At 41.1% G+C, this 26,375-nt stretch overlaps 1 protein-coding gene across 2 annotated transcripts in view; it reads left to right on the top strand.

Annotated features, from left to right (window-relative positions):
• Positions 1-26,375, top strand: part of TNKS (tankyrase) — a gene marked incomplete in the record, with an annotated part of 313,626 nt that overhangs the window by 192,879 nt on the left and 94,372 nt on the right. For both annotated transcript variants that reach the window (XM_073598540.1, XM_073598531.1), the window contains 6 exon segments: positions 10,190-10,284; positions 11,600-11,666; positions 12,607-12,793; positions 14,457-14,578; positions 17,519-17,610; positions 19,923-20,001. In XM_073598540.1, the coding sequence (XP_073454641.1) occupies positions 10,190-10,284; positions 11,600-11,666; positions 12,607-12,793; positions 14,457-14,578; positions 17,519-17,610; positions 19,923-20,001 (642 nt within the window).

Genomic DNA, 26,375 nt, shown 5'->3' with positions numbered 1-26,375 from the left:
CTTCAGAAGGAGAAAAATCCTGGACTGCCGCACTCCATGCAAAAACATCTTTATTGAAAAATTGCGATAAAATCCAAAATAGCAAACAAAACAAAAAGTGGACACAGCGGCTGTAAAATAGCTAACGCGTTTCACATTCAAAGGTGCTTACTCATAGCTCATAGCTAAATTTTATCGCAATTTTTCAATAAAGATGTTTTTGCATGGAGTGCGGCAGTCCAGGATTTTTCACCTTCCGCAGTTTAGTGTTTAAGTGGTTAAACTTTTTTCACTAAGGCTTCATTCCCAAGAGGCGGATCCTCTGCCACGGAGTCTGCATCTGTCCGCCAGTTCAGCGGGAGATCTCTCCGTTGATCTCCGCTGAGCCGGCTGATGACAGGTCCCCCTCTGCTCACTGAGCGGGGAGGGGCTTGTCGAGCGCCACTGGTTGCTATGGAGAGATTGGACGAAAACGGATAGCATGTCCGTTTTCATCAGATCTCATCCGATCCACCAGAGACGGATGCGAACGTAGGGCCATCCGTCTGATTTTAGCGGATCGGACCGGGTTGGATGTCAGCGGACATGTCACCACTGATATCCGTCGCTCCATAGACTAACATGGAGCGCCCGTTCAGGTCCGCCGACAAAATTGACAGGCGGACCTGAACGGTCTGACAGTGTGAAAGGGGCCTTACACACAAAGTCTATTCCATTGACAAATTGTTACAATGTTTATACTTAGGTTCAACTGATAAAGAATGTTTTGATTCTTGGCAGACTGCCCGGTTTTCCTTCCTTTCTTTTGACAGCTGTAGCTTCAGAAGAGCAGAGATAATTCTTTGCATAGAAAGAATCGGGAAACACTTTAGTCAAGATCGCGATAACGATTCTTGACGAATAATCGTGCAGCTCTAATAAGACAATAAAAACAAACAAAAAAAAAGTAACCCGCTTTTAACCCCTGCTAGTGGCCTCCCTGGTTCTTCTTAAGAAATTATAGTGCTGGAAATACTAAAGCATTGTTGGCAGGAGATCAATTTGCCACTGCTAAAGGAACCCCGAATAAACCTTTGAATAAATGATAAAGTTCCTTGGAACCCTTCATTTTTTTTTTTGTAGCAGCAGCAGTTAAATATTGATTCCCCATGGGAATAGTCACTGCCTTTTCAATTGTTTTGGGACTGCTGTAAAATACTAAACTATATTATTGATAGAAGAATATTGTTTTGTCTTGCAGTTCTAGAGTAAATAAGATTTATAAAAGGATGTCACAGCAGTACTGAAATACATAGTAGCTCTGAGATGAAAAAAGGCTGTTATTTTGCAGACTGTACAGCAGATGGTGTCAGCATGGTTCTATCTACAGATGAGGAAAAGGGAAATATGTTGTATTCAGCCCAACACATACAAGCCTCCAGCAAAATCGGGCCCTTACGCAAGCTAGAATCTGTTTTGTATGTCAATACACATTTTACATTCAAAAACAAATCGTCCATTTTTAATTTAAATGTCTAAAGTCACTATTTAAATATGAATAGGTTTGAATCCATGATTAGATTGCTATAGATGTAGCATGCTGATGAGCTGAAAGATAGAGGAGTCTGCCCTTTTTAGCTGTTACTGTGAAAATCCATAAATTCCAAACTAAATGAATAGGTATACAGGGTCGAGTACATCTCAGGTGTTAGGTAAGTAGTAGATTTAAAGGGGTATTGATTTACAAATTTACATCTGATTGTGGCCCATACATACACAAAACCACCAAGCTTATACCAGTTCCAGAATAGGCAAGTTTAGGCATATTACAAATCATGTGTTATATAGGAGAAAAGTGCAAGAGGGTATGACATTGGCCAGTATTTGTGAGAAAGAGGTGAAAAGGGTTTGACAACAGGCAAAATATGAGGAGAAAAGTGCAGGGATTACGACAGAAGCCTATAACAGAAGAGGATATGTTGGCAAGCAGTATGTGCAGGACAGGAGTCCAGAAGGTATGATGAAGGTCAGTGAGCAGAAGAGGAGTGTGGAGGGTACACAAGTGAGGAGTCTAATACAGCAGGCAGAAGAAGCAGGAGAAGAGTGCGGATGGTATGGTGGTGGTAATTATTTGCAGGACAAGAATATAAGGAGTCCGATGGTAGTATGTTAAGGAGAGGACTAATGGAAGTATGATGATGGGTAGTATGTGCAGGAGAGAAATTCAGAGGGTATGTCCGTGTGCAGGTAGCTAAAAGAGGAAAAAATTGTCAACATTGTGTGGAATATAAAATCAGGAATAAAATAAAATTCCACAAAGTTGCCACGCAATTCTAGCAGTAATGGGAAAGATTGTGGAGCAGGAACTTTGAACTTGAAGAAACGTGAAGGACTTTTGAGTGACATTAAGATTTTTTTGTGCTAGATCCCTCTGTCCTTCACCTAGTCCAGGGATATGCAATTAGCGGACCTCCAGCTGATGCAGAACTACAAGTCCCATGAGGCATAGCAAAACTCTGACAGCCACAAGCATGACACCCAGAGACAGAGTCATGATGGGACTTGTAGTTTTGCAACAGCTGGAGGTCCGCTAATTGCATATCACTGACCTAGTCCATCAGAAGTCACCCATGACAACTGCTGTCAAGAATCTTTCTCTGGAAGCTTTCTTCCTCTGGTCCATCTGAAACAATTGTGGTCCAGCACTGGGTTGTCAGGGGAAGGATATCTGTCACAGGGGTTGATGCAACTGGGGTATAATGTCTGTGGTAGGAAAAGGTATGGTAGAGTGAGGCAGCTGGGGAGGGATACCTGTCATGGGAAGTGATGCCCTGGGAGGAATGTAGAGATGATCTGCGGAACTTTGTGCAAGAAGCGCTTTATGAAGCTGACTTATGATGGGCAATACCTCTTGGTTACTCCCTTGACCGTTATATCAAGTAAGTCTCAGGTGGGTTGGGGGGGGGGGGGGTTAATGGCCAGGAGAATACCCTTTTACCCCTTAAAAAAATGGCCAAGGCTCCCTCTGGGCAAGCCTACGGCTCCAGAGAAAATGTTACTTTCTTTTGTTTCTTCTTTCTTTTTTTTTTTTTTTTTTTAACTGGGCCTAGTCTTGGACGTCCCAGTCTAGGGTTTTCCTTCCCCTAGATAAGCTCCTGTCCCTCCAGTCCCACATTTAAAACCTAGGGTCCACCCTGCCGTTTGCTTTTGTAATGAGGGTCCTGGAACTAATTGATAGCTCCCTTTGAGACAGTACCGTGTTGCCAGTTTCACTCTAGGCTGTTGCCACTCAATATTCTGAAACCCAGCACAGAATGACTATCAGTCATCCCTACATTGTTAAAAGTTAAGATGTTGATTTCTCGCTAAGTCTGCCATCTTACCTGGAACGCTTATTTTGCATAGGTCAAGGTTGGGAAATTCCATTCCAGAAAGTGCTCCATAGGACAAATTCTTATCTTTTCTCCAACTTGGTCCTGGCCATCCTACAAAGATGGCTTGCCCCATTTTCCCCCCAATTACTTGGTGGGATCTCTACCTGGTTTTGTTGGCCTTCCATAAATGTGCATGCTGTGTGGGTTTACCTCTCTGCTATTGTGTCTCGACCATATCGGTTTTTCAGATCTGCAAGGATGCCACCAGGTTTTTCTAGGTCTTGTGATTGCAGTTTTGATCACTGCAGCAAGGCCTGGGTCTGGCATGGAACTAAACCACAGCCAATCGCATGTCCTGTGACTTTGCTTTAGCTTTTGCAAACCCTCCCTTCCAGGCTGTTTAGAGCTGAGTGCGCTGTCAGTCAGGCATGTGCCTTGCCCCCTAGGTGGATCAGACGCTTGTCTCACAGTGCACTCTACACTGAATTGCCTGGAAGGGAGGGTGTGTAATGGCTGAAGCAAAATATCAGGACATTTGATGTGGTGAGGCTTCGCTCCACTGCTGACTTGGGCTGTTCTGTGGTGATAGTAATGACATCAATCACATGACCCAAGAATGAAAAGGAAATAAGGCCTCTTTCACACTAACGATCCGTATGTCCGTTTTTCATCCTTCCGTTTTCGGATGAAAAACGGACATACATGAATCTCTATGGAGCTTCGGATGTCAGCGGTGACATGTCCGCTGACATCCGACCCGCTCTGATCCGAAAAGTGTAACGGAGGAAAAACCTACTTTTCCATCCGTTTTCGGATCGGGTGACGACGGACACTACGGTCCGTCATCATCCGATCCCCCCATAGGGGAGAGCGGCGCTCTGACAGGTCCGTCGCTGCACAGTGTGCAGCGATGCACCTGTCATCTTCCTGCTCAGCGGGGATCGGCGGAGTGATCCCCGCTGAGCAAGCGGATATTCACGGGGCGGATCATCATTGATCCGCCCCGTGAGAAAGAGCCCTTAAGGTACAAACAACAAGATTTTTAAAGCCCTGTGTATATAGATCTGTGGCTGATAGTGTGCCCTCCCCATCAAGGTGGAGGGCAGATTTGGGGTTTACCACTGCTGTAAAATAAAGGAAAATACTTCTATATCAGTGATTCCCTAAGACAGGCATGTCCAAAGTCCGGCCCGCGGGCCAATCGCGGCCCGCGGACCGGTTTCGGACGGCCCGCCTGGTAATTTTGACATATATATCTTTTGTGGCCCCCAACGAATCCCCGAGCGCCGGGGGCCATAAAAGATAGATATGCTGGCTGCCTTGGAGGGGGCGGGACAAGCGCCGTACAGGATACAGGAGAATTTCCTGTTTACACGGCGTCCTGTGTAAAAGGAAGTCCCGTCTCCTGCGCTGCCATTGGACAATTGTTTTGTCCATCATAGGAGGCGGGACTTTCAATTAAAGAGGCCGCCGTGTAAACAGGAATTTCTCCTGTATATCTGTTGGCGCTCGTCCCGCCCCCTCCCTGTCTCCTTCAAGGCTGCAGATGGACATGAATCAGGCTGCACTGACAGCAATGGTGAGTCTGCATTCATGTCAATGTGGTGGGGGCTGCCGTATTTATGTCAATGTGGTGGGGGCTGCATTCATGTGAATGTGGTGGGGGCTGCATTCATGTCAATGTGGGGGCTGCATTCATGTGAATGTGGTGGGGGCTGCATTCATGTGAATGTGGTGGGGGCTGCATTCATGTCAATACGGTGGGGGCTGCATTCATGTCAATACGGTGGGGGCTGCATTCATGTCAATACGGTGGGGGCTGCATTCATGTGAATGTGGTGGGGGCTGCATTCATGTCAATACGGTGGGGGCTGCATTCATGTCAATACGGTGGGGGCTGCATTCATGTGAATGTGGTGGGGGCTGCATTCATGTCAATACGGTGGGGGCTGCATTCATGTCAATACGGTGGGGGCTGCATTCATGTGAATGTGGTGGGGGCTGCATTCATGTCAATACGGTGGGGGCTGCATTCATGTCAATACGGTGGGGGCTGCATTCATGTCAATACGGTGGGGGCTGCATTCATGTCAATACAGTGGGGGCCACATTCATGGCAATGGAGTGGGGGCCGCAGATGGGCACTGATTAGGCTGCATTGATGGGCACTGACCCTTATTTTGCTTCACAGTTCTTTATTTAAAATTTAAGATTTTTTTTCCTGAAACTTCATTTTTAAAGTGAAGGTGCATGTTATAAGCAGATTAAATCCGGTATATCCAAATAACACGCCCAAGCTCATCTATTCACCACACACAGCACAAAGGCAAGAGAATTCTTGTTGGGCCGTGTATTAGTGCTCGGATGGACACACTTAGACCAAATTTTAATGGTTTAAGAATGTCAGGCAAAATGGTCGGCCCTCAAGCATGTTCTATTCATCAAATCTGGCCCTCTTGGAAAAAAGATTGGACACCCCTGCCCTAAGAGATACAATTGTATGAGCAGCATAAAAACAGCTGAATAGATTGAGTTCTGTAACATAGCAAGAAAAGCCAGCGTTTTGCTCTTAACATCAGTTCACTTTCGCATTAACGGTTTTCTATTCCAGCTTTGTTACCCCACGTATTTTTCAGTGCCTGTTCCACTGCTTGGAGGTTGTAGTGTCTAGGTTTTTAAAATACTTAGTGTAGAGAAAGGGAAAAAATCACTTGAGAAAAAATGTGATGCTACCTGTTGAAGAGCTATGCTAAATGTTCTGGCAGACATGTTACTGGAGCTTACAATGTACACTTATGTGCCTTTTCAATATTAACACATTTAGGCTTAATATAGAAGCTAACTCCAAAAATACAAGATAAGACAGCAGTTCTTCGTGACTGCCATTTTAAGTGTATAGCAGTTCTAACAATAGCGTGATGCAGTGTTCTTTCTCTCCAAGTTAATTTGGTTAAAGCCTCATTTTTTTGATGCAGTGACGTTTTAGCATATAAGAAAATACTTCATGTATTTGGGATAATCTTTAAGTTAATAGACCACTTAATACTCTGTATAAACAATTATATGTTTTCAAACCATGCCTGAAAGGGATACTACACATAAGACAAAATTTAACCACTTCCCCTCTGGAGAAGTGTTTTCATTTTTCACATGCATTTTAAAATATTCATTTTTGGTTATAAAGTTACATAAAGTCCCAGAACATTATGTGTTTTCTGAAAACAGAGGCCCTTTTAAAATAAAATTATGCTAGTTGCAATTTTTTATGTTGCACAATATTTGCGTAGCTGTTTTATGAAATCTATATTTTCAAGAAAAAATACATTAAAACACAATTTAGTCCCCCCCTTTTTTTTAAAACTAAATAAAAGATAAGGCAGTATTGAAAATTGAAAAAAATTGATTCCAAATATATTGCACTTCAAAATTGTGTGCACCTGCAAAATGGTGAAGAATAACATTACATAAAACTATCAATAGGTGACATGTTAAAGCTCATCAGTTTATAGTTAACTGTAAATAAAGGATGTAGAATTATTGCTTTCAGTCCAGTGTGTGTGGCGATACGCAGTATATGTTGTACAGTTGCTCGTACGCCCTTGCACTTTTCCATCTGTATGTACAACGGGGGAGGGAGAAATTTTTCGGTTTTATTTTTTTATTTGCTATCAAAAGGAGGGGCTAAAAGGCCCCCTATGTAATAGCACTAAGCAGGTGACAGGTAGTGAGGCGGTTCGGGTTGGAAAAAAAATCCATGTTCTGTCTGAACTTTGCATGCTTGGACTTTGGCAAATAGCCAAACTAAATTAGGTATTTTGGCCGAGCTGAACCTCTGGTTGCAGCTTGAAGTTAAACATTTAGCAGCAGTAATACTACCACTGATAAATTTGACAGCGTCCCACTGAGGCTGGTTGTTAGGGAGCCGACAGCTACCTGCTACCCACCAACTAGTGACGTATTCCCACCCAGTCTATTCAGCTGGTTGATTTGTTTTGTTTTGAATTGATTCGATAAATCTCTGAGATTTAGCATGGAGTGCTGTCTTTTTCTTTCTTACAAGAATATAAACCATGGTGGAGTACCTTCATCCCAATAGTGAAGAGAAGAACAAATACCTTTCAAAAAGGAAATCAAGGAACTATTATTGGCAGCACAGACATATTGACTCCAAAAACGTGGATATATATAAAAAATAGTAAAAACTTTATTACAATAACAAAAATATTTTATTAGATAAGTAAATGGGTTAAAAATATCTGAGCGTCTGATACCGGAAAGTTTAACACAGTTATGGTAATGTGAACATGACCTTGATACTAGGTACAGATTACAGAGCCATCCAACGCAAAGTTATATGCTCTTTTTTCAGGGATGCTCCTGTTTAAGCTCAGGGGTATTCGAACTGCTTTGTATTGAAACATGTACTTTAGCAGCAATTGTTAAAAGCAAAGCGAGGATGCACATGTGCTTCCCAATGACACACCGAGTAGCAGGCAGGACCCAAGCGGCCAAACTAAGAGACTGCTGGGGCCACCCAAGGCTGCAAACGGTCTGTCTAGGAAACCACCATTAAAATAGCAGGATGGAGTGTTGAAGGAAACTGGAGTGCTAGAAATGCAGACCGGCATATGTTTGAGGTGGTAATGGGCATGTTGCAGCATGTGGGTATCAAATCCACAGCAAAATGGCTGAATGCCGGCAAGACACTCGCAGCTTATGGAATATGTTTCATCATAAAAATGGCTGGAACATGTAACATATTCCAGAAGGTGAACTTATCCTTCATCTTGACAGCTATTGAAGTGATACTAAAGCACAGAGCAGTCCAGATCCCCCTCTTCGGTGCTCCTGGCCCCTCCCTCCTGTTGAGTGCCCCCACAGCAAGCAGCTGACAACGTTCAGGCATGGAGCCGCGGCCCGGCCACGCCCCCTCTAATTCTTCATTGGCTCACTGACTTTGACAGCAGCGGGAGTCAGTGGCACTTTGCTGCTGTCATAGCCAATGAGGAGGGCGAGTCCCAGGCAGCCGAGTCTCTCGTGCAACATTGCTGGATCGAGATGGAGCTCATGTAAGTATTAGGGGGGCTGAGGGAGGCTGTTGTACACAGAGGGCATGTTATCTTAATGCATAGAATTTAAAAACTAATAAAACCACGGGGTCAGCTAAGCAGCCAGACAGCAAGCACATTTAGAGAAAAGCAGGGCTAATACCTTCAAGACCCAAATAAATCAAATATTTGAGGAGAGACCACAGGTGCCATGGCTCAAAGCCACTGCAGGCTCGCTGTACATAGCAATCTGGAAAAAGAGAGCCATCAACACAGATAAACTTAGCTATCTATTATTTATTTATGGCAATGTAACAGTCTGGTCAAAAGACCTACACGTTTCAGCTCATAGGGGCCCCATAGTAGGCCTATGGGTGACATCACTGCCCAGGCATTGCAAGCTGTCGTCGTTTCTGTCTCCTCTCTCCCCTGAAGCTGGCCACTGGGGAGATCACTTGACCAGACTGAAGTGCCCAGAGAATAGGTAAGTATAGGCAGTTTCCTTCTGCCTATACTTCTGCCTATAATAGGATTTACAAGGGGGGTAGTAGCAGGTTTAAACTTAGCTAGTAATAGCCTGGACTTTACCCCTTTGTTAGAACAGGCAGTGTTCAAATCTACTTTACAACCTATAATGAGATCTATCAGCATTGTACAAATTAGAGTTAATTATGGTAAACATAACTCCACAGCCTTCCTTTGCATAGCAGAGAAAAACTCCAGAAAAAAGGTAAAATGTAAGCATATTTTTTTTTGCCATGTTATTTAAGTTGTGCTATGTGAATGAGAGCAAATATAACAAATGTAAAGTGGGTGTCATCCCAGTTTGTCTGCAAAAGTGGAAATACACTTTAATCGTTAATTGAGAGACGCAGCCACATCAATTATATGTGTGAGTTTATGGTGCCACCTACTAGAGCTGCACAATTAATTGTAAAAAAATCGCAATCTCGATTCACCCCCCTGACGATCTATATTGCTGAGTTTGCCGATTCTTTCATATAACAAGTGGAGAGACTTATCTGCTCACTCAGCTGTCAAAAGAAAACATCTGGGCAGTCTGCCAAGCTTAGAATATGAAACATTGTAACTAACCTTCTTAGATCAAAGGGATACACTTGTTTGTAAAAATAAAAAGTAGGGCAGTCTTCCAAGTATTCAACAACATGTAAATGCGGGAAGTTTAACCACTTAAAGTCTAAATCTTTTTCTAACGCTTCTTCCTTAAGTTAGAATCAATATTTTTTGCTAGAAAATTACTTGGAACCCCCAAACATTATATATATTTTAGCAGAGACCCTAGGGAATAAAATGGCATATGCTGCAATATTTTATGTCACGCTGTATTTGCCCAGCGGTCTTTCAAACGCAATTTTTTAGGAAAAAATACACTTCAATGAATAAAACTAAAATGCCACGAGAATCATGAGAGAATCGTGATCTATCTTCTAAGCAAAAAAATCGTGATTCTCATTTTAGCCAGAATCGTGCAGCTCTACCACCTACATGTCTAATGAATCTGACTGTGTTTCTCAACTCAGAGTAAAGAATTTTACGGTGAGTGCAAAATGCAATTTTTTTTCATTTTATTTAAAAAAAAAATTAATGCACTCCAATAAAGAAATGTGTTTTTGGATATAAAACTATTACATAGCACAGTATAAAACACTGTTAAATGTATATTCTGATGTCTGAAATATGGGCAAAGAAATTCCCTTTGTGATATATTTACAGTATGTAAGATGAACACATTTTGGGTAGTGTATACAGGAACATTAAGCTTTTTTTTTTTTTTTTTTTTTTTACCAGTCTACACCTTTACATTTAGCAGCGGGATACAACAGAGTCAGGATTGTACAACTCCTCCTTCAGCATGGTGCTGATGTTCATGCAAAAGACAAAGGGTAAGTAAATGTGAATTATCCTCTTTATTTATTTATTTTACGGACAGAACCACTCACAATTTGTTTCCCATATATTGCAGGACACCGTCTCCTTTAATTCTTAAACCATTAGGTATCGCAACTGCCCTCAGTTGACTGGACACTGCCAAAACAGAGCTTGAGGCTAGATTCACACTATTGCAAATTAGATGCAGGTTTACCTGACAGAGGGTGTAGTTGCCATCTAGCCATGTCCGCCGTTAGGCTTTATACAGTGCAGGATAGTTCTGAGAACATAAGGTGTTTAAAGAGGGCGTTAAGTGGATACCTAAACAAGTTTTTTCTGAATTTTAATTTTTTTTTCTGAACTACATGCCCTCAACATAGGGACCCCTAAATACCTACCAACGACCCCCCCCCCCCCGTTAAAAACTTTCAAAACTTCTTGGGACACATCACAGGTCCCTGAAGGCGGCGGGTTCATTAACAAAGCTCAACGCAACTCGCACATACGCAGTGGGGAGCTGGCTGTGGAGCCACAAGGAGTCACAGCTGGCTTTCCGCTGTAAACATGGCAGTGCCAGGACACAAAAACCGTCGAAAAACCGGGGTACAGCTCTGAATCCCTGGACGGGTAAGTGTCTTTTTATTAAAAGTCAGCAGCTACAGTATTTGTAGCTGCTGACTTTTATTTTTTTTTTTTTTAAATAGACTGAAGATCCTCTTCAAGCTTGCCACCTTTATTTCACTGAAAACAATCATTATGGCTGTGTTAAATCTCACCTAATAAAATCCAATTTTTATTTTTGAGATTGATTACATTTTAGGACTATATTACAAGACAATGGCAAAAAGGGGCATTTATCAAGCAATTTGATACATACAATAAGATGCAATCATGCTGCGTCTTCTTTACCAAAGTCTATGTAACAGTTTTCTTGTGTATTTATGACCCTTGCACCTGTAATCCCAGACAGCCAACTAAGATAGATTTGCAAAGGTCTACAACAGATTTATAACTGAAAATGAGACTGATGTGTCCCGTAAACAGGCACACAATTAGGAAGTAGTCAGGGTCCGGTGTCATTGTGTTGTAATATAATTCTGGGAGGAATTTATTAATCAAGTTGTAATCTTGTAGTGAATCTGTCGTACAGTCTTGCAGCTCTTGTTTAGCAAGGTCTTGCTGTGCAACAGAATTGATAAATGCTTCCTTCCTCCTTTATATTATTGTATGCATGCAATACAATGCAAATACACTTTATTAACATATGTTATATGTTAGACAATATATGAAGAAAAGCTTTTTTTTTTTTTTCTCTTTATTTGCATCTAGTGGTCTGGTGCCTCTACATAATGCTTGCTCCTATGGACACTTCGAAGTAACTGAGCTACTTCTCAAGGTAAAAATATGTATATTTTTCATTTTGTATTATCCCAAGTTCCCTTATATTTTTTGTTTTAATATAAGCATTTTAACATACTGCCTGTAAACTGATTTCACTGTTGCCAGATTCATGTCCCCTGCATAATACACGCACCCCCTGCATAGTACACGGAACCCCCTGCATAGTACACGGACCCCCTGCACAACACACAGCCCCCTTTCATTATAAAGACTCCCCCTGCACTCCCAGCGCTGGGACAGGGACAGCGCTGACAGCATACTCTAAAGTTGAGAAAACTTCACACTGTCAGCCCCTTCTCATACACCGCTCCTCCTGTGTCACTCTCATTGTAAAGCAAAGCTTCTAAATACCTCCATTAATGCAGGACCCAGTCATGTGACTGCTCTCCTCTCTTTCATTAACGGTCACGTGACCGCTCTCCTCCAATCAAAAGCTACAAATGAGGAGATGACGGAGCGGGCGGAAGAGAGCAGCCACAACGAGCGGCGTTAATTGAGGGATTCAAAGTCTTAGATTTACATTGAGAGTTACAGAAGAGGAGCGGTATATGACAAAGGGCTGGCTGTAATGTTTTCTGAACTTTAAAGTTTACTGGCAGCGCTGTCCCCATGGCCAGGCGAGGCAGGGCGGCTAGCCTGACACCCCCCAATGGGTGGCACCAGGGGCGGACCGCCCGATCCCCACCCCTGTTGGTAAAAAAACAGATATTGGCGTGTAACACGCAGGCACGGTTTACCCTCTATTTTCAGGGTAAAAAAGTGTTATACGCCAATAAATTCGGTTTTAAAAGTGTGTTTCTGGCCAACTTATTGTTCTATCTTTATTTTTGCAAGTACATGTGTCAGTTGTTTGTTAAATAATTAAGCTAACTGTAGTGCAAGTTCTCCTACAAGCAGAATTTTATGTATTCTCACATATTTTTACTTGTTTTCAGCATGGCGCTTGTGTTAATGCCATGGATCTTTGGCAATTTACGCCACTTCATGAGGCTGCATCAAAAAATCGTGTTGAAGTATGTTCTTTGCTGCTGAGCCATGGAGCTGACCCAACACTTGTCAACTGCCATGGGAAAAGTGCTGTGGATATGGCTCCTACGCCAGAGTTAAAGGAGAGATTAACTTGTAAGTATAACCGTGACCAGCAGTTAATAAAATCATATTTGTAAATTAGGTTTTGTTTGTACGAGGACAGGAAAACATTTTTATTTTTATCAGGATATGCCTCCCTGAAGAGATTTGGTAGATTAGACTGGCGTAGGGAGTTCCAGAGGCAAGAAGATGTTCTGGAGAAGTCCTGGAGGCAAGCATAAGTGGAGATGACAAGGGAGCTAGAGAGCAAAAGATCTGGGAAAGAGCGGAGAGGGCATTTTGTCCTAGACTGTTCATTTCATGTCCTGGAGACACGGTAGTTAGTGAGTGAGAGGTAATCTCTCCAAAATTAATAGAATTGTCCTCTTAGTTATCACAGGAACAGTTGTCCCCCAGTGGGAGATTTTGTTCTTGCTTTTTGTTATGGTAGCAACTGTAAACTTTTTGTATTTCAATTAAAGTGATTGTAAAAGCTTGTTTTTTATTTTTTTTAAATCACAAACTTGTCATTCTTCCCTCCACTGTGCAGCTCGTTTTGCACAGAGTGGCCCCGATCGTCCATTTCTGGGGTCCCCCGGCGGCTCCTCCCCGCATCAGATAACCCCCTAGAAGAAGCGCTCTCCCGAGGGGTTAACTTGCAGGCACGCTTCCGAGTCCAGCATTTGCATTCATAGACACGAATGCCGGACTCGGCCCTGCCCCTCAGCGCCCGCGTCATTGGATTTGATTGACAGCAGCGAGAGTCAATGGCTGCGCTGCTATCAATCTATCCAATCAAGAGCCGGGACCCCGTGGAGAGTGGGACAGCGTGTCCTTGCCGAGGGAAATACAGGGCTCAGGTAGGTAAAAAGGGGGGTGGTCACTGCCAGGTGTTTTTTCACCTTAATGCATCCTAAAAAACACGAGGGTTTACAACACCTTTAAGTTTCTGTCCTCTGAGAATGATCAGTACAAATAAAGAGATTGAATCTATCCAGTGGGTACACAACAGGGTTAAAAACCTGCCTGGGGTTCTCCACCTACTCCTATCCAAAAGAAAAAAATGTTTTGTCTTTACATACAGTTTAACTGCATTTTATTTACATCTAGATATATGTGCATTAAGGCACATTGGGTTGCTTTAGTGTTTCCTCTCACCTCCTAATTTAGAGAGGGGAGTCTGCTACCCCCCAGCTTTTTTTTCTACCAAATGTTATTTGCTCATTTCTTACACTGGCTGTACACATGGAAATATTTCTAGAAATGTTAACCAGCTTTAGGAACTACAGTCTTTTCTTAATAAAAAATAAAAGTCAGCAGCTACAAATACTGTAGCTATTGACGTTTAATAAACGCACACTAGGGATTACACAGTCCAGGGATCCAGCGCTTTTATCACCGGGGCTGGTTCTTTGCCGGTCTTCAGGTCCCTGGTGCTGCCATCATTCTTGAGGGATCCCGGCTGTGACTTCCTGCAGCTCCACAGCCAGCTCCCCACTGTGCATGCGTAAGTCATGCTGCACTTTCTGAATGGGCCCTCAGGCTCCTGGGACCTGCGATAGTGGGTCAGTGTTATGTTTTTTCCACAACTTGAGAAAAGGTGAAGAAAATGTTGTGTATTAACAATATTGTTGTCTTTCACTTTAATTGTATCTCTATTTGTAAAATTACGTTCTAAGGCCTTTTAATAGATCATATCATTATCTTTGAATTTCAGATGAATTCAAAGGGCATTCGTTGCTGCAAGCAGCCCGAGAGGCAGACCTGACGAAAGTGAAAAAAACACTAGCTTTGGAGATCATTAATTTTAAGCAACCGCAGTCTCATGAGACAGCATTGGTAATAACAAAGGGCTTGGTTCCTTTTCTTTGGAAAAATTATTAAAGTTCTCCTACATGAAAATCATTGTGCTTAAATCTGTGTAGCTTTCACCTGGACATGTTTACAAATTTACTAGGTTATATTTTCAGTATATTATTCAGTAATTTTTCTAGCAGATTAGTTTCATTTTTTTCTGTGTGTGTTAGGTTAACGTTTATAATATGCAGGGGAAACCCAAATATAAGGCCAGCCATAGACAGTTGTAATTTTGGCCAGTTCAGCAGGAACCAGCCGAGATTAGAACCATGTGTGGACAGACTGAATGTACTTAAATAAACTATCAACTTGGGTACAACCAGCCTGCCGGATTCACTTGCGATTATTGCTAGCGGCTGCTATAGCCACTAGCAATAATCCCTGTCTTCTCCCGGCAGGGATGGCTTCCCCCGCCCACTGGGAGGGGGCAATGGCTTGACAGGAGGGATTCCCTTGTTAACACTGTCGGTGTTGATGGGGAAATTTTCTCAAATTTGCAGGAAAGAAATTTGCACCGTCTATGGCCTGCCTTACTCATTTTAATAAAGCGAAAATTTAGATATATGACAGTCAACAAATATATCACTTTAGTTACAGTATCTCACAAAAGTGAGTACACCCCTCACATTTTTGTAAATATTTAATTATATCTTTTCATGTGACAACACTGAAGAAATGACACTTTTCTACAATGTAAAGTAGTGAGTGTACAGCTTGTATAGTGTAAATTTGCTGTCCTCTCAAAATAACTCAACACAGAGCCATTAATGTCTAAACTGCTGGCAACAAAAGTGAGTACACCCCTAAGTGAAAATGTACAAATTGGGCCCAAAGTGTCAATATTTTGTGTGGCCACCATTATTTTCACTGCCTTAACCCTCTTGGGCATGGAGTTCACCAGAGCTTCACAGGTTGTCACTGGAGTCCTCTTCCACTTCTCCATGACATCTAATTTACAAATGATAATGCGATCTACCAGTGCAGTACAGACAGGATGGATTATGGCAACCACAGCTCTCCAGCCCCTCTAAGTCTATTTTCGTTTATTGCATGAAAAACACCAATGTAATAAAGCTTTGTTCCTGTGGGCTTCAAGTGAATGGACATTGAGCATCACAGAGAATTATGCAAATATGAATCATTCTTGTGTTTCTTTGTCTGTTTACTTGCTATATGTTGGCAGTAAAATTCAGATATAAAACATTTCTTGTGTATTTGAGCCCTGAATTTGTCTGGGAAAGCAAATGCACGAAGCATGACTATAGAGTACTGAGTACTGGTAATTTAGAAGAATCTGGTCATATTAATTTAAATTACACCAACTAGAGATTTAGTAAAGTATTGCAAAACTGAGGTGAAAGTTCACAATCTAATCATGTCATTGCTCGTAGTATTTATTTTTTTAAAATATCTGCCAATATGGAATTACATTGTTTGTGCATTGTACTCGCACAACACAATTTGGAATGCTTAAAAGGTACACTTGACAGCAATTCGTTGTGTACCATGTTAGCAGCCATTCCAGAGTATTAGCTGTATGTGCAGGTATTAATATTAAGAGCTCATACACACAGGCATTGGCTTCTGTTTTGCATGCTGACCTGCTTTTTTCTGCATCCGCTTTGTAGCTATACACAGGCAGCCTATTGAAATGGATGCACATGCAGCAGCAGCACATGCACAGTTGAATGTCAAAATTTGACATGCATGCAGGATTGGGTGCATGGATCCAAATGCACGCGGTCTATGTTCGGATCCGTACACTTGTCAAATTTTGTGATGCAGCTGTATCCATGCAGCTACTGCACCTGCATCCACTTCTATAGGCTGCCTGCACACAGCTCCAACGTGGATGCAGATACAGAAAAAGGTGGTTCAGCATGCAGGATGGGTGCCAGGGCCCATCTAAATAAAATGTTTTTATTTTTATTTTTATTTTTTTTATTGTAGATATTCTTGCTAATGCAGGCATTTTTTTTTGTTTTTGTTTTTTTTTTTGTTTAATGTATGCTCTTATGGATGTGAATACATAAATCCATGCAACTACTTTCATACAAGGCCTCGTTCACACAGGCATACTTCAGTGTACACCCATGTGACAGTCGTGTTTGCCCACACTGGAAACACAGGTGTTCCTTTCCATAGGTTCATGAAGGCTTCTGAAACTAAGCCTACCACTGCATAAAAAAAATGTTTTTTACTAATATTTGTTTAAATACTTTCAATGCTTATGTTCTGCCACTAATTATATTGCTTTGCCGAAAAGTATTTCTTTATGCATGTGCCTGTTTGAAGACATTATTTTTAACTGGAAAATATAGTTTAGTTGTGCTGTTGATATTTGATTATTTGTAGAGTTGCCCACAGTTAAACACCTAAAGCGGTTTATCGAATGTTTTGCTTTTCATTATGCACTGTGTGTTTCTGTAAATCCCTTTCGCCTAATCCATAAATGTTTTATTACTTAACATATCTGAATGGCAATGATTTAAAAGATCTTTGTCTTGTTAAATGAAAAGCACCTTTTAGCATTCTGTTTCCTCATATGATTTGTTCTTTTCATTACATAAAAGAAAGTTTGAGTTTCTGGAGGCAGTGTTTGGGTTGAGCCTAGTGTACCAAGAAAACAATTTATTCCCTGACTTCTTGCTCGCAAAGATGACACAGGCATTGCTCATCCTTGGCACTGCAGTTATAAAATCAAAATAGTTTTCAGAGGGGCATAATTTACTATTGATCACTCTTGCGTTTTTGCTCAATATGTTGTTTATCTGATCCAGAGTTTTGATAAATGACTGAAGGATTCCATCTGTGTACTTTGTAGAAAGACTGCCCTAGGTATATATAACAAATATAGATGATATCTGTATAGATATATTTTTATATATTTTTTGCATAACTCACAGTTGATACATTTTTCAGCACTGCTCGGTGGCTTCGTTGCATCCCAAACGGAAGCAGATAACAGAGTTGTTGCTTCGGAAAGGAGCCAGCGTCAATGAGAAAAACAAAGAGTATGTTTTCTGTTTGTGTTGCATGAGTCATTGCACTGTGAACATTATATTGTTTCAAGCCTTTACTTTAGTCTTAAATCATGTCAGTAAAACCTGTGTTCTTGCAAAATCTAGTATAGGTTTTAATTGTTAATCAAAAGAATATCTTTTTCATTACCTATGCTGGAACTTTATCCTAAAACTTTAATTAAATGTCATGTTTCATCTGTGAATTTAAGACCAAAGAACTGAAATGGAACTTCAGTACCCTGAAGTAGAAATATTTTACAATTGATTTTGGGGGGTTTGAAGCTGAAATCTATAAATAAGTGAAACATACAGTTAGGTCCATATATATTTGGACACAGGCGCAATTTTAGATTTTTTCAGGTATTTACATATTCAAGCTATAGTTATATAATATATGGGCTGAACGTGCACACTCTCAGGTTTAATTTGATTGTATGTACATCCAAATCAGAGAAAGGGTTTAAGAATTACAGCTCTTAAGAATAGCCATCTCCCCTTTTTCAAGGGACCAAAAGTAATTGGACAATTGAATCGAAAGCTGTTTCATGGCCAGATATGGGCTACTCCTTTGTTATGTTTTCATCAATTAGGCAGGTAAAAGGTCTGGAGGTCTATTGCTGTGAACCTACATCATGCGTTCAAAGGAGCATGCAAGTGAATCAGGCCATTGTAAGGCTTCAAAAAAGAAAAACAAATCCATTAGAGAGATAACAGCAACATTAGGAGTGGCCAAATCAACAATTTGGTACATTCTGAGTAAAGAAGAATGCACTGGTGAACTGAGCAACATAAAAAGGCCTGGACGTCCACCCAAGACATCAGTGGTGGATGATTGCAGGATCCTCTTTATGGTAAAGAAAAACCCATTCACAACATCCAGACAAGTGAAGGACACTCTCCAGGAGGTGGGCGTATCATTGTCAAAGTCTACAATCAAGAGAATACTTTACGAGCGCAAATACAGAGGGTTCACCACAAGGTGCAAACCATTCATAAGCCTGAAGTTTAGAAAAGCCAGATTAGACTTTGCCAAAAAACATCTAAAAATGCCAGACCAGTTCTGGAAAAGCATTCTTTGGACGGGTGAAACTAAGATTAATTTGTACCAGAATGATGGGAAGAAAAAAGTGTGGAGAAGGCTTGGAACAGCTCATGATCCAAAGCACACAACATCATCTGTAGCCATTACTCGATCACTCATACTTTGGCCTTTCTTCTGTCTGGTCTGTCTTCTGATCTTGAACAGCATTTCACCCTGTGTACCCTCAAAGAACAGGTTTCTGCCTCATCCATCCTCTTCCAGAAACCTCTTGCCCTGTAATCCCTTATTAGGACTTTTTTTTACAGGCTGCTGCCTCAACCAGGTGCTCTTTGGTCTTCAGAACTGATTAGGGACATTCTGTAGGAAAACCTCGCCTTTAAGATTGCCTTCTTGGTTGCCATCACACGTTCGGTGTGTTTCAGAGTTAGCAGCTCTATCTTGTAAAGAGCCCTTTAATGTTTTGTGCAAGGTGGTTTGGAGACCAAGACTTTTTTCTTATCTTAATGTCTTATCTCTAGTCTGCTCCTTCCACCTCAATGAGGACATGGTCCTTGTCCCAGAACATGACAGGCCAAATTGCCTTACGTTGCTTGGATATGGTTAAAACTGGCAGTCACAGCTTCCTTTAACAAGATGTAGTTCCTTTTTTGTTCTAGAGGGCCTCATAAAGGTTACCCTGCTTACCACTCCACCATTACCAGGTGGTTTAGAAAACTCAGAATTTTCGCCCTTGAGAAAAACGTTCCTCATTTGCCCATCAGAACCCATTCCAGTAGGATTGTTGTCTCCCGGGCTTTTCAGCCACCTTGTCTTTTCATACTTTTTGCAAGTTCTCCTAGGTGGACGTTTAAGCTTCAGCTGATGCAAGCTTGGGCTGCCAGGTGCTTAGAGCTGTAATTTTGATTAATTTTGTTCTGGTTCTTTAAACTATAGTGTTTCTTGAGGGCCTCTTGGCAGTTTCAGGCTGCTATGTTGTTGCTCATCCCTTCAGTTTTATTGCTTGGGTATGTCCCTTGGTCTATGAATACCATTTTTGTGTCTTGTACTGTATAATTAAGATGACAGAAATGTTCCCTCTCCTCTGTGCCTTCATCACTTCTTATTGCATGCTAAAAAACTGAAACCTCACAGGCAGGGCTATATGGGTACACCCTAGCAAAAGTTTTTGCCAGTGTCCAATAGTCTATGTACTGTATTCAAGATAAGAAATTTTCATATATGTAAACGATAATTACTTTCTAATTCTTTTTTTTTCTTTTAGTTTTATGACACCACTTCATATAGCTGCTGAAAGAGCACATAATGATGTCGTGGAGGTTTTGCATAAGCATGGAGCAAAGGTAATACTAAGCTTATTTGTGTGTTTTTTATATTCTCTGAGACAGTTCTGTGTGTTTCTTACTTGCAAAAAAAGCATACGTTGTAACTCCACTCAAACTTTTTTTTAGCTCTTTTGGTGTTTTGACTATCAACCAAGTAGGCCCAACCATTTAAAGTAGCTTAAGAGTCGGCGTATCGCACCAAGGAAGTGTGGTGGAACAGCGGAGGACAACTGTTCCCTGGATATTAATTATTTGGTTCAAAGATACCAGTTTGGTAGAGTTTCATATCAGGGAGGGATAAACCACCCTGGCTTTTAACCTTTTGTAGCATACCATGGTTCACCTTGCCTGGCTTGTTGGCCCACACAAATTAAGGAGCAATTGTGATGTCCTAAAGAAGGGTTTCAGGATTTGTATAGACACAGTTCACAGAGGGTACAAAATAATTGCCAAGATGTTCTGCTTAAGAGAAACAGCTTCCAGTCTTGGTTATTGAAATGGAAATTTGAAGAGTCACCATATTAATGGGATTTAAAGAGGAGCTTAGGGATAGAAATGACACTGTAGAATGGGGAAAATAGAAGGCCGTCCCCATAAGCAGAAACTTAATGATGTTGTGAGCCCAGGAGAATACCTGTGAAATCCAGGTTGACCCTGATTAGTAAACAATAAGTGGGTACAAGGGGAAATCCCATCTGGTACCATATTTTATTTTTTTTTTTTTTTGAGGAAAGGATTTAATAGAGAACAGTTTACTTGAACTCTTGTAGGTAGTAGATTTTAGTGGGAGTACCCATGTTAATGTATAGGAGCCCAAACATATCCTTCACTTATAAGGACCTGTCGAAGGTCTTCTCCACATTGATGGAATGAAGGTTACACATTGTGACCCTTCTCATGGTGGAAGCATATGATATTGGTTTTTATAGATGAGGCAAGAGAAGCAGGTACAATGTGTGTGCATTGAGTAGAGAGATCGGCCAGAAAACAGGCCTTTGGTCTTTGCCCTCTTTTGGAATGATAGTGATGTGCACAGATAAGGGATTAAGGTGGCAAAAAATGGCCATATTGTAAAAAGTTCATCAAAGTAAAAAGGTTTAGTAGATGATGATGAACCCAATCAACCCCATTTCAGTCGGGATCAACTTTAGTCATAGAGTTCAGAATTTCTAAGGTATGCCTTATTTGCTATAATTGGGATTCCGAGTAGTGTATTAAAGTGGTTGTAAACCCTTACAACATACTTTTACCTACAGGTAAGCCTAGATTAAGGCTTACCTGTAGGTGCTGTAAATATCTCCTGAACCTACACGGTTTAGGAGATATTTACAATTCCTCGTACAAGGATTTCTTCTGCGCATGCGCTGACCTATTTGGCGCATGCGCACTTTAGAAATCTCACGCTGTGCCGTTCCAATGGAACGTCATGCCGTGACTGGCGGCTCCCACGCATACGCGCGGGAGTGACGTTACGCGACTCCTGCCAGTCACAGAGCCGGAGTCCGCGACCCCGGAAGGAAGATGGACACTTCCAGCCGCAAAGAAATCGGGGACATCGCAGGCTCCTGTGTCAGGTAAGTGACACATAATGGGCTACTATGCGATGCATAGTAGCCCATTTTGCTTTACCTTTGCAGGGAAACAAAGGAAGTAAACCCATGAGGGTTTACTTCCTCTTTAAAAGTGTAAAGGTTTTGTGTAGTAGTCAGTAAATCTACCCCAAAAAGTCCACCGCAAGTACCTTCCTGACATGATTTCTGGAACACACACAGTGATATTTACTAAAGGCAAATCGACTGTGCACTTCCAAGTGCAGTCGCTGTAGATCTGAGGGGCGTATGCAAGGAAAATAAAAAACAGCATTTTTGCTGCACTTGATTGGATGATAAAATCAGTAGAGATTCCCTTCAATTCAGATCGTCCCCTCAGATCTACAGCGACTGCACTTTCAAGTGATCTTGTAGTGCATAGTGGATTTGCCTTTAGTAAATCAACCCCCATAGTCTGAAGGCTATTGCCTGTTGTCTTAATGCATTAGTGAGGGGCCATTTGTATTGGTTACCATTTAAAAAAAAAAAAAGTTGATCCTGCATTTAGTGAGTGCAGCTTTTGTTCTTAAAAGTTGCTCCAGTCTGGCTGTTTTTGTTCTATACAAACTGCTTCCATTAGGAAAAAAATGTACAAAACTTCACACTTATTAAAAAGTGGATAATAATAAGGTTTCATGAATTTCTTTGGTGAAACTTACTTATAGATAATTCTTAATGATAATATTTTATAGGTTTTTGGCAAACCTTGCTCTATGCTGCATATCATATATGGGACCTTACTGGATACTGCTTTGTTCAACATAGTGAATAGAGTCTTGCTGATGTCTTTGCCCATAGCAATCAATTATCTTACAGCTTCTACCTTTCATTTTTTTCCACACTGCTTCTGAAATGAAAATGTAAATACTGATTGCATGCTTTCCAGTTCGGACATTTGTTATTGAGCTGCCCCAAAGTTTTTATTTAGTAAATGAGCAAGAAAAATTAAGTGTACTCCCAAAGCAACCATCTGCTTTTTTCCACACTTTGGATCATGCTTTGATTAAGAAGAGTGATATTGATTCTAATGTACAAGAGTTTTAGCTTATTTATACTGTATGTGAGTGACTGTCACCATAAAAATATTTTTTTTGGTAACCACCTCACTACTTCTGCATGTTTAAGAATGGTGGAGGGGTTTACATGTACGTTCTGCAGTGGCGTTTATAAACTGCAGAAATAAGGCATGGGCAGCCTCTTCCCTCATTAATAGCTGCAATCTGAGTTGCATTCGGATGACTAGGCTCAGACACAATGTACAGAGCCGATCAGAGTGGCTCTGTACCTTATGATTGCTAATATCACCGATCAAATCAATCATAAATGTAAAAACTATACTTTTTAGATCTGAAAGAGGTAAGCAGCTATCTCTCTTACAAAATGCAGTAACAAAGCGGGGAAAACATTCACATGACCCTCCAGTTAGAGATGCAGCACCTAATTGTCCAGTGTGTTAACTCTTTCTGAGAAGCTGATGAAAAGGGGGTTGATGAATGTAATGTTTACCATTGCTTTTGACCCTTCTAGGCTCTGTGTCCCTTCAGAAATATCCTATAATATTCTTATAACCTTTAGACTTTACTCAGTCATTTAATTTTTAAAACTCTTATGCACAGTATATATATTGTACCGCAAAAGTACACTCAAAGTGCAGTATTGGGGTTTCATGTGGAGTGCTGTTTTTAAACTCTTTGAATACTTTAGAAAAACAGAAAAGTTGCAACATTGCTACAATTAGGAGTCCTTTTTTGGTGTAGAGTAGAGAATAAATGTGCTAATATTTTCCTATTTATTTAATTTGCAGTGCTTTGATTCTGTTTGTGTTTGCCATAATGAATGTACATTACAGAATAAGATGGAGGAAGTGACTTAAAAAAGGTGCAGGATGGGCATACTGATTTTTCCTATGCAGTATGGGAGGTCAGACTTTTCAGGGACTGTATAGTTGTTCCAAGTCAGTCACTAACTTAAGTATTTCAGCTCGGATCACAATGACAGCACCAGTTCAGTGGCGGGTGCCATATTTCTATGCATCACATTTAGTAAGATGTGAAAGCCCCTTTTTGCCAAGAAAATTACCTATAACCTCAGAAGATTTTGGCAAATGTTCATGCAGGTCCTTAACCTGATTTATTTTGTAGATTATGAGAAAGGTCATTCCAGTGCACTTATTAAAAAAAATTCAAATTGACTGCTATGTTTATTGAATCATGATCTTGAATGTAGGGTTGGGAAGTTTAGCTCAATGATACAAAGTGGTTGGAACTGTGTGGTAATGCCACTGTAAAAATTCTAAGGTGGATGTGGTCATTTAGTTTGTTTTTAAGGCTTATAGTGTGTTAGTGGTAATTATTCATAAAATTCTGATTCTTAAATACTGATGCTTCTGTAAAAAGACTGCTAAATAGATTTAAATGTACTTGAGAATAGCGTACACTTTACTGTTACTTATAAGAAAATTAGGGTTTAATAACCATGTAAATTTAGTTTTGCATCAGTTAGCAAATGAGTCAAAACGCGCATTCACGGTTTAAATTTGCAAGCCTACTGGAAATTTCCTAGATGATCTTGGCAGAAAAAACAAATTTGGAAAAAAGGGTGGTTCATTTCAGGGCTGAAATGTTTCACTTCAGTGAGTGTCAATTAGGCAATTCTCTCTGTTCTTTTATTACAGCTAAAGCAAGGTCTCCCTGTGTATGAATGGCATAAAACGTTGTTTGAAGATATTAGTTATTTTCTACTTTGCACCAGAAAATGACATTCTACCTAAAGGCATTGTACACTTTCAAATGTTTTCATTGCTTTAACTAGATATTCGTTTTGTTTCCTTTACCTTGTAATGATGGGCTCACATGTGGCTGCAGTGTGTAGTGTTATAACTGATCCTATGTCCATGAATTCATTCAACTAGCTTGCCCCTATTCACTAAAGAGACAGACAACTTATTATTCCAGATCATGCCTTGCCATTTTGTTGCATCACAAATGAGGGAGTGCTAATGTGATGAAAACACATCTCTTCCAGCATGGTGATCTGTTATTGCTCTGCCTGTCTGTGCTTGTGTCAGATATAATTACTTGTTAACTCTCACGTGCACAAGATCTAGACCGAGAAACCAAGGGTTTGTGGGATATGTAATTTCTTCCTTGAAATTATCAGTTTTTAGACTGCAGACAGAGGTCATACATTAACCGTGCAGTAGCATGCCACATGTTTGAAGGCAAACAAACGTTTGAAACCAGAATGTGGAAAATAACTCTACTTCAGCCCTGGTTTACACTGGAGCGTTTTGACATGACATGTCAAATTGGCGGCGATTGCCGTCAATAGCACTTTCCTAATCGGTACGATGCCGCATTTGCGGTGCTGAACCAATTTCAAAAGGTTGTTTCTGTACTACTTTTTGCAATATCGGGCTGCAATTTACATGCAGGTTTCTGCACAGATGTCTCTGAAATCGCGGCCAAAATCGGGACTGACATGTGGGAGTGAAATCGTGCAAGTTCAACTGAACTCGCACAGCTTCATTCCCGCAGCTCAGTGTGAACTTGGGCTTAGGCTCAGTTTGCAGCTTAGTGATGCTGTGGGGTAAGTAGCACAAGACTGAGAAATGCAGTGTGGATTGTGGCTTTAGCTATTGATGTTGAAAATTGGTTACGTAGTGTTTGGGAGGTAGTGAGGAATTCGTTACTAATGTGAAGGGGCGGCGACTTGGGTAGTGATGGTGGAAAATAGAAGCTGTCTGGGTTGTGATGTTAGAGAAGAGAGTGAAGGCTAATTTTGTAAGGGGAAGGGAAAGCTGCTTTTTTTGTATTCCTGGAAGAGAATAGCCATTGATGCTTAGATGTTCGTGGCTCAGATTGGTGATTTCGGAGGAGGGAGGTGGTTCATCAATTAATGATGATGAAGAGAGGAGTGATGCAAGGGAGTCTTAAAGTAGTGTTGTGCTTATTGGAGGAAAGGATACTTGGGTTAATGATGCAATAATATAGAGCAGTGGTCTCCAAACTGTGGCCCGTGGACCGGATGTGGCCTTTTTGCTTTCCTTTATCCAACCCTTGAGGCACTATTCCATCCACTGACACCAATGATGGGACACTATATTCTTTCCACTGACACCAGTGTTGGGGCACTATTCCTCCCACAGGCACCAACAATGGGACACTATTCCATCCCCTAAATACTAACAGTGGGGCACCATTCCTCCCACTGATGCCAACAATAGGGCACTATTGCGCCCACTAAAACAAATGAGGGGATGTGGTTTATTTCCATGTTTTGTAATCCCACTGGTCATAGTCTGGCCCCACTAAAGCCTGAAGGACAGTTAATCGGCCCATTGTTTAGAAAGTTTGGAGACCCCTCGAGGTTGCATTGCTTTTATATATGAATAATATAGTCAATATAATCTGTGAACTACATGTTCCAACATTCATGCAGACCCAGTGCTCCAGTACCACATCAACACTCCACCTGCTTACCAGAGGATTTGACCCCAAGAGTTAGAGGTCAACAGCGCTTGTGTACAGGTCTCTGTCTGACATCCCACGACTAGCCCCAGGGTGGAAATCTGGCTCCATATCTTGCAGCCTCAATCAAAACCACAGTAGGCTTAGATGCAAGATAAGTACCACAAGATAGCGGACAAATCACACAAATAATGGCTCGAGCAAAACCCTGAGCAATTTGTGATGTGCACATCAAAAGGATATCATTTACTTGGCCATCAGATGTTTCAGATATATGGAGTTCATATTCACCTGTTTCCCTTCTGTGTCAAGTTTGCATTCATTTAAATCTTTG

Source organism: Aquarana catesbeiana, linkage group LG01, assembly GCF_042186555.1.
Source record: "Aquarana catesbeiana isolate 2022-GZ linkage group LG01, ASM4218655v1, whole genome shotgun sequence".
In the NCBI taxonomy this organism is placed as follows: Eukaryota; Metazoa; Chordata; class Amphibia; order Anura; family Ranidae; genus Aquarana; species Aquarana catesbeiana.
This window is presented reverse-complemented; position numbering and strand designations above follow the sequence as displayed.